This window comes from Vicia villosa, unplaced genomic scaffold, assembly GCF_029867415.1.
Source record: "Vicia villosa cultivar HV-30 ecotype Madison, WI unplaced genomic scaffold, Vvil1.0 ctg.000318F_1_1_1, whole genome shotgun sequence".
Lineage (NCBI taxonomy): Eukaryota > Viridiplantae > Streptophyta > Magnoliopsida > Fabales > Fabaceae > Vicia > Vicia villosa.
The window spans coordinates 108,313-117,877 of NW_026705139.1; the positions used below are offsets into that span (position 1 = coordinate 108,313).

At 35.1% G+C, this 9,565-nt stretch overlaps 1 protein-coding gene across 1 annotated transcript; it reads left to right on the forward strand.

The window, feature by feature from the left end:
* Positions 1–3,602, forward strand: LOC131626669 (F-box/LRR-repeat protein 10-like). Its single transcript, XM_058897506.1, has 4 exons — positions 1–236; positions 333–538; positions 699–792; positions 1,917–3,602. Exons 1-4 carry the CDS (start codon positions 69–71, stop codon positions 3,363–3,365), a joined length of 1,917 nt encoding a protein of 638 aa, XP_058753489.1. The 5' UTR covers positions 1–68; the 3' UTR covers positions 3,366–3,602.
* Positions 3,603–9,565: the final 5,963 nt, after the last annotated feature.

A 9,565-nucleotide genomic window follows, 5' to 3' on the forward strand; every position in this document is an offset into this window, starting at 1 on the left:
ATCATGAAGATCATGGTCTTCAATATTCAACAATTCATAACAGATTCTCGATCTGATCTAATCCAGAAATGGCGACTCCGGCGGAGGCGAGGCTAGATCAACTCCCTTACGCTCTCCTCGCCACCATCATGACCAAACTCGACATCGCTTCCATCTGTTCACTATCCTCCACTTGCTCCACCTTCCGCTCCTGCGCCAAACACATCCTCTCCTTCCTCCCCAATTTCCAGCTCATCGTAAGTCTATCAATCCATCCATCGAAACGAATCGGTCTCACTTTCTAGGTTTTCGAATTTCCCGAATCTCACAGTGTTTGTTTTTTATTTCTTCAGGATATTGCGCCTTCTGGTGACTTGCTTACTCCGTTGCTTCCTCCTAATCCTTACATGAAGAGCCTCAAAGTTGATTGTGACCGGCTCGATGATTCTGCGATTTCGTATTTGGTGAAACCGTCGTTGCATGAGCTTTCTTTGTTCAATTGTTCTGATTTTAGTGGGAAACTTCTCTCTGAGATTGGATCACAATGCAAGGATCTAAGGTTTGTTTGGTGATAATTAATAACAAATTACATATTCCATGTTTAGATCTATCGACGTGTTTGATTATGAAATTATTTGGTTCGGGATTGATTGGTTAATTCACAATCACATAGCTTAGTGGTGTTGTGTTGTTGTTAATAGTATCGTTTATTTTCATAGGTCTCTTTACTTGGGTTCAGTTGCAGAAAAAAGAGGGAGGGCGATTCATATATCTGATCTGGAGGAGTTACTCACTGGTTGCTCCCAGTTGGAAGTAAGACATGCTAACAATTAACACAAATAACTAGTTAGTTTGTAAGATATATAAGCTATGAAGCACCCTACACAGACACCAGGATACCGACACCGCTACATATATGATATAGTATTTAACATTCATTAATCCATCTATTTTTAAAAAAGTTAAAAATATGATAATCAAAACTGATGTCTTTAATTCTGCATTAATAACATTGATGTAGTATATGTTTAACCCTTTTAGATGTGTAAGAGATTTGTCCAAAAAAATGTATAAGGTGTGTTGAAACAAGGAAAAAACAATTTTTTGGAAACATTTGTTTGAATTGTTTGACATGTGTTGTGTGAGTGTCATACAAGTGTCCAACACCGGTTCAAAGAGTGTCGGAACAAGGAAAAAAACTATTTTTTGGAGGACACTTGTTTGACTTTTCTAACACTTGTAAGACTTTTTTGACACGTGTCGTACGAGTGTTATACAAGTGTTGGACACTGCGACATGCCTACTCTTAGAGGTGTCCGTGTTTCGTAGAATATAAGATATATTAAAGAAAGCTACAGCTTTCAGATTCTTCAAGATAGTTTACCAATGAATAACTTTCATAGATCAAACTGATCTACTTGTCTACTGTTTGGCATTATCCCTTTTACATTATAAATGATATGGTCTTAATATGAATATTTTGGTTGCATTTATTAATCTTCATTGATCTCGTGCTTGACTTTACTTTTATTGACATTTATCACCCTTGACAAATGTTAGCTATGGTAAAAGTCTCTATACTAGGAATTGGCTTCGTTTGCCAAATTCATCGGTCTGTTTTTTGCATAAGTTTATTCTTGTTTGGATGTACATTTATTGAGCTTCCAAAGTTCTATTGATCATTAACTTTTATGTAGAACAAAGGGAAGTGGTAAGGCTTGGGTAACTACATTTCTAGTAGAGTGATTGCTTTTATTGTAGTAAGTAACACCTTAATAATCATCATAATAATAATTATAATGTCTCTAAAATTTTCTCACGCGCTTTCTTCAAATTTTTACTTTTCTTTGAATTTTTCTGTTGTAAAATATAATGATGATGTGTTAAGTAGTTATTAATGCAACTAGATCTAATGTGTATTATGTTTGGTTTTGTAGGTTTTGATTCTGATGTTTGACGTCTCTCTCTTTCTACGTCAAAACTTAGCTCGAGTTTGGGCTTCTGCCTCTGAGAAACTTACTTCTCTTGAGATTGGATACATTTCTTCAGTAACAGTGATTGAGCTGTTCAGCTCAAATTCGGGATCTCATCAGCCACCTAATCCTATTCAACCATCAATACTTCCAGGAATTCTAAAATTATGTCTTTCGGTGAACTATATAACGGATGCTATGGTTGCCACAATATCCAAAGGTCTCATCTTTTTGACTCATTTGGATCTTCGTGATGCACCATTTGTTGAACCAAGAATTACATTTGATCTAACCAACACTGGTCTTCAACAAATTAATCAACTAGGGAGATTGAAACATCTTTCATTGATCCGAAGCCAAGAGTTCATAATTTGTTACTTTCGAAGAGTAAACGATCTAGGATTACTTTTAATGGCTGACAAGTGTGCAAACATGGAGAGTATATGTCTTGGTGGTTTTTGTCGTGTCACGGACACCGGAATCAAAACTATCCTGCATTCTTGCTCTCGTCTATATAAACTTAAGGTCACTCACGGGACTCAATTAACCGATCTAGTTTTTCATGATATCTCTGCAACATCCCTTACTTTAACACATGTGAGCTTAAGATGGTGCAAGCTATTAACCAATCACGCAGTTCATAGTTTGACATCAAACAGGGAACTTAAAGTTCTCGACTTAAGAGATTGCAGGAGCCTTGGGGATGAAGCTCTCCGAGCCATTGGTGAACTCTTGGGACTGAAAATTTTACTAATAGATGGCTCTGATATAACTGATGCTGGACTTTCATACTTAAGGCCAACTGTTATAAATTCACTATATGCGTTGTCTCTTCGAGGGTGCAAGAGACTCACCGATAAATGCATTACAATTTTATTTGATGATTGTGGCAAGCTGGAATTAAGAGACTTGGATCTGTCAAATCTTCCTAACCTCTCAGATAATGGAGTTCTGCAGCTGGCAAGAAGTCGAATTCCTTTTTTGGATCTTCGAATGCGACAGTGCCCATTAATTGGTGATACCTCGATCATGGCGTTAGCTTCAATGATGACAGATGATGCTGGATGGCATGAAAGTGGTTTGCGCTTGTTGGATTTATACAACTGCGGTGGCATAACGCCACTTGCTTTTCGATGGTTAAAGAAACCGTATTTTCCAAGGCTTAAATGGTTAGGCGTGACCGGAAGTGTTAATAGAGACATGGTAGATGCTTTAGCTAGAAGTAGACCTTTCTTGTACGTAGCATGCGATGGCGAGGAGCTTGGGCCTGATCCGTGTGATATGTCTGATGGTTTATATACACATGATTATGATGAGGTGGATGAATTTGAGCAGTGGCTTCTTGAAGCTGATGTTAATGAAGATGACGAGGAAATGGACGATGCTGAAAATGTTGAAGAGTTGATTATGTAGTTTGCTGCTAAACACTTTGTATATGTCTATTATGTGTCTATTTGTATGTAACTTATTCTCTTGGCGAAATGTTACTGCCCCATATGTTTGGGCATCCAAGACTATTTTATGCTCTGCCATGTATCTTGTGTAATAGTTCATTAGAATTGTTAAGGTTAACTAAGGAAAATTTACGTTGTAAAAGTTCATTAGAACTCAAGTTAAGAAATCAGATGTGTGGAAATTTTATTTTGTAAATTCTATGTTCTCTATATAAATTTAAAAGTTAGTTTTTTCCAACCCAATTAGGCAAAAACCGTGCAAAATTTATGATAAATATTGTTGTTAATTATATAGAATAAATAGTATATTTTATTAATTAAATGAATGTGATATATAATTTAATTGATAGATTTAAAATTAAACAATATAAATAAAAAATATTTTTTACAAATGACTATGTAGCTTACACAAAAAAAAAAAACAAATGTCTATGTATGAGGATTTTTTTTTTAGATAAACCAGGTATTAGGTTTCTGGAAAAGGTGTAAAGGAGGTGTCAATTGAATTGGCTCCTCCTCTTTAAATTTACATGTAGGCGCCAATTCATTTGGTTTTACCATTTTGACTTTTTTCCCACGCTAAATCAGATGGCGCTACCTCATATATGTTGCATGTAGGCGCCAATTCATTTGGCTTCTATGTGTTTTCGTGATTTCTATAAATAAAATATCATTGTCTCCCACATTCATCACACTTTCTCACCTTCTCTTCTCATTCTCCTTATTTTGTGTCATGACATCTCCCATTATTTTGACGAGAGACGGGTACGTTATTTTCTCGGCCACCAAACCTCTGATGAAAATGAAATTTCAGAACATTCATTCCATGGAGCGTCTGAAGAGAGAATTGATGCGATAGTTAGAGTGAGACATTGAAAATGGTGAACAAATTAGAAGGATCCAGAGAAGAAGGACAACCACTTCACTTGCAACTTGAAAACCTCATTGTTGGTTGGAGGAAGTCAAAACAGACAGAGATGTAATCTCGCTGATGCACGAATTCGATGAAATTGTTTTGACGGTTGTAATTTCTTAGCTATGTTGTTGTGTTGTTGCTTATATGTGGCATATTGTGTTCTTGTTTTAGTCTTTATGGCACTTAATGTCTTGTTTTTGTTTGATATGTTGTAGCAAATGTTCTTAATGAAAAACATTTTTGTGATATTAAAAAAAAGGTGCAAATAATGTGAATACAATTTTTATGTTGTCGAACTAGTAGCACGAGTGGAACAATTTTTTCGGTTGTGTCTGACCTGACGGCACAAACCACACTTTCTTTCTAACTTGTCAAGGGAGTCCATTTCAGTTGTGATACGCTTGCTTTTGGAACGACCATTTTTATTCCTTCGCATTTGCTCGTTGTGCCAAACTATGTCTCCTTTGTACACAGGCCAATAATCTGGTTACAACTGGAAAGCCGTTGTTATACACGTTGAGCAAAGTCTCTGCCTTATAAATGGGTGATAGAAGCAGTAGTGCATCTTGATGAGCATGCGTACATGCCGCAATGACATGAGAGCAACGCATACGAAAAGCTTGAAACCTTCCGCAATCGCACCAACGAGATGGTAGCATAACTTTATACTCTTGTCTTGGCAGCCCCTCGCTGTGGTCGATTGTCTTTTTGACAATGAAGTTATGGTTATGTCGGTCGATTCTTGTCACATGATGAGTGTGCTTTGGTACTTTCTGTCTTGATAAATTTCAAGTTGCTTTCACTCCATAGTTGTCCTGATTGTAATACCGCATTCCACATTCCACCATTTTGCAAACAATGAAGCCGTCCTAAAATATGTTGATTGGACCAAAGCGGCTACTGGGAGGTTTCGTATGCTTTTAAAGACACCATTCATTGATTTGATAAGATTTGTTGTCATGTGGCCCCATCGTTGCCCATTATCGTATGACCTTGTCCATTTTTCCACTGAGATATTATCAATCCACCTAACTGCCTCTGGATTTGACAATCAGATCTCCGTGCGATAGTGTTGGAACGAAGGTTGTGTTAATGCATACCCCGCATTCATAACTGATTTTCTAAGTGCTCTTTCTTTGATCTCCCACATAAAATTTTGTACGATATGTCTAACACATTAGACATGCGTTGAAGAGGGGTCATGCCAACCATTAGCAGGACTATTGTATGCACTCTCAAGCATAAACCATGTTACGGAGCCACGTGCCTTAGGAGATTCTTGAGAAAAAAACTCTAACCACCACCAGTTTCTCCTCGAAAAGAGCAAACACAATTGGAAAAAATGTTATTCTTACCATCATGTGCAACCGCCATGAGTAGAGTGCCTTTGTATTTACCGAACAACCACGTTCCATCTATCTGATTAATAGGTTTGCAGAATGCAAATCCTATGATGCAAGGTTGAAAAGCTCAGAACAGTCGACGAAAAATTTTGTTTCCGTTAACACAGGATCCGTCCGGGGCATATGCTGGCAATGTTTCCATAATATAAATTATTCCAGGAGCATACGTGCGAAGTGCATTCAAGTAGTGCTGTAATTCTTTATATGAATCCTCCCAGTTTCCATATACCTTTTCTACAGCCTTTGTCTTTGCTAACCATGCCTTCCTGTATGAGGGAGTGTAGTTATAGGTTGTAGCAATGTGAGAGATTATTGTCTTCACTTTCAATGACGGATCATTGCTTATGAGAGGATAGATTTCTTGAGATATTAGATCATAACTTAATTTACGATGATCTTGTGATTAAGTAGAATTAACGCAAGTATGGATAGGCATAGAGCCTATCACCCAACAATCACTTCTTATCCTATATGATGCGGTGAGCTTGAACATACACTCTGGGTGGACGCACTTGATTTTGTACCTATCCGCATTTGTTCGATCTACCCTAAAATCAACAGAGTTTAACATGTGAAACTTTTTTACAGCTCGCACACAATTTTCTTTTGAAGAAAACTTATCTTTCTCTTTTAAATTTTCATCAGACTGCAAGTAAGGGATGTTGAAAAGATCTAATGACAGTTCATCTCCGCCCATGTTGATGTTTGTCATGTGCGAAGGTGGTGTGTAGATTTCATTTGGATGTATTTTAGGTAGCCCATTGGCTTCTGGATCATCGTTGACCATTTTATCAAACTCTAACTCTTCATCTTCCTCTTCTTCGTCAACGACATCTACTTCAAGTAGTTTGTCTTCGATGGGATCAACCACTTGTGACTCAATTGGTTGAGACAATTGAGGATCTTGGAGCGTAACGTACAACTCAATCGAGTCGTACCCAAAATACTCATGATTGGCAAATATATTTTGAAGGTCTTCGTCATCTTTAACCTCTACCTTATAAAATTTGGCCTTATTCTAAAAAAAAAAAAAACTGGATGTTGGTAGAAGATGTGTTACACTGGACCTCGTTCAAGTTTGACCTCTAAACGATTTTTGAAATACAAGTAATGCGCTTTTCGACTTAAACAAAAACGAATGGTATTGGTGTTTCTAATAAAAATCCAGATTCATCGCAATGGTATGTCTCACAATTGAAATGTGCGCTAATAACATATTATGGTAAGATGACATTTTGATTGCGTTTTTGAGTGTTTGTGTTTGGGTATTGAACACAGACAAATTTTGATAGGAGATTTAATAGAAGTAGTAGCAAAGAAAAGGACAAAATTGCATTTACCACGTGGAGTTATTAATGAAATGGTTTAATTATGAAGACAATGGTGTTTTATTTATAGAAATCACGAAAACACATAGGAGCCAAATGAATTGGCGCCTACATGCAACGTATATGAGGTGGCGCCATCTGATTTGGCGTGGGAAAAAAGTCAGAATGATAAAGCCAATTCATTTGGCACCTACATGTAAATTTAAAGAGGAGGAGCCAGTTCAATTGGCATCTCCTTTATACCTTTTCCAAAAACCTGATTATTTGTGTAAATTTGACCGAAACATGGTTATTTGTGTATTTTTTTTCAATACCTGGTTATCTAAAAAAAATTCGATGTGTGAGTGTAGTATAATTAATTTTTTTATCAAAAACAAAATAATTATTTTATACCTTATAAAGGGTAATGCTAACTTGTATCATAAGCTTTTGTTTTTGTTTTCAAACTAGTATTTGGTCCACTAAATCACCTTTTGTTGTTTATATATTTATTATTGACAGAAGTCTATGTTGAATTGTTTTTAAATGAAATATATATAGGACGTATCACATGAGAATTATATTTTTATGTAAGAACATGAGAATGAATTTGAACCATTCGATTTTAAAATAAATGGTGAATATTATTTCTCATTCTTTTTCTCTCGCCTCCATCATTTATTTTAATAATGGAGAAAATAGAAAAAAAGAATGACACATAATCTCCACAATTTATTTTAAAATCTAATGACTTAGATTCATTCTCATGTTCTCAAGTAAAAACTGCATTCTCATATGATACAAAATATGATTTGTATCAAAGACCCCGTGATTCAAATCATGCACAAAATATAATTCGAATCAAATTGAGTAGATGTGACCATTAAATCGCTTGATTACAATCATGTGTAAAACCTGATTCGAATCAAAGTGTTTAAAAAGTTTTGTTTCACCCCTGTTGAATTTGATTAGAATTAGAATGCGTGTTTAATTTGATTGATTCGAATTAAACACACAAAATCCGAATTTTTCATTTTTTAAGAAGTACTTTGAGATTTTTCTTTGCACTTAATTTGAATAAAAAATACATAGTTTTTATTCTACCGACTTCTGCAATTGACTAAAAGCATCTTGATCAAGTTCAAACATAACCATTGTTTTGTGCATGTTAAAACGAATACCGAATCGATTTCAACCTTAATTCAACAGATGTGTAATCACGAGTGAGACTCAATAAACGATAATAAACAAATGCGATAAGACAAACAACAAAATAGCCATATTTGGGGTGCTCCTCATGTATGTGATAGAACATGCAACAATCTCCCATAATGATAAACAAATTTCACCTGTTAGTGGTCGGCACTGATAGTGGTTACAGGCAGACAGTTGGAGTTATGTTATTAGGGTTTCTCGAAGCATACCACTTGCATGGTCCGTTTTAAATCAGAGCAAAGCTTTGTATGGACTGACACAATCCATGAATCATTTGCACATAGTAGGATTCGAACCTGAAACCTTAAGAGGAACATTCTCTTAAGACCCATGTCTCAACCACTATACCAACCTATGAGGTTAATTATTGACCCATTATTATATTTCTCGAGTCAACAAAGACTTTCTCTTATTTATTACTATGTTGGATGGACCGTATTAACAACTCCATTGAATTTCGTCCTAACGACCCATTTATTAGGTGATAGACACCATAGTATAAGACTTTATCAAATAGGACATTACAAATTCTTTTCTATTAAATGTTGAAATTTTAACTGATTATAGATCATACTAGGGGTGTTCAAATCCAAAACAATCCAAATAAAAACCATAAACCGATCCAAAAACACCGAAAATCGTAAAAATCCAAAGTTTATTGGATGTGTTCGGATGCCATTTTGTGAGAACCGCACGGTTCAGGTCGGATTTCAGATTGATTTTTCAAAATCGATCTAAACTAAACCGAACCGCATGTATATGTATTTTGTACTTATTTAATTTTTATTAGTATGATATGTTAGATAAAATTATTATTATATGATAATTAATTTTTTTATCTTATCAATTAGCTTAGTTTCATCTATTTATTTTTATTATTTCATTTATTTCAACTATAATCGGTTATTTTCTTTTTATAATATTAACTTTTAATATACTTTATAATATATATTATATCAAATCTATGATTTATTAGTATTTTTATAATATTAATAAAAATATAATTTGTAATTTGGATATCTAAAAATCGATCCAAATTAAACCGCATTAAATTGGATCGGATTGGGTTTTTTTAACCTATCATCCAAAACCGATCCAAACCGCAAGTAAATTTATTTTTGGATCGGATGCGTTTTTGCCATAAAACCGATCTAAACCGAACCACGAACACCCCTTGATCATAAGATATAACTTCAAATAATTTTTTATTTTATTAAAGGAATAAATTTTAATTTCAAAATCTGCACGGTCTTAATTCGATCTAACGGTCCCTACATAATGGATGGTAATTGATATATTTCGCGACCGCACGGAACCA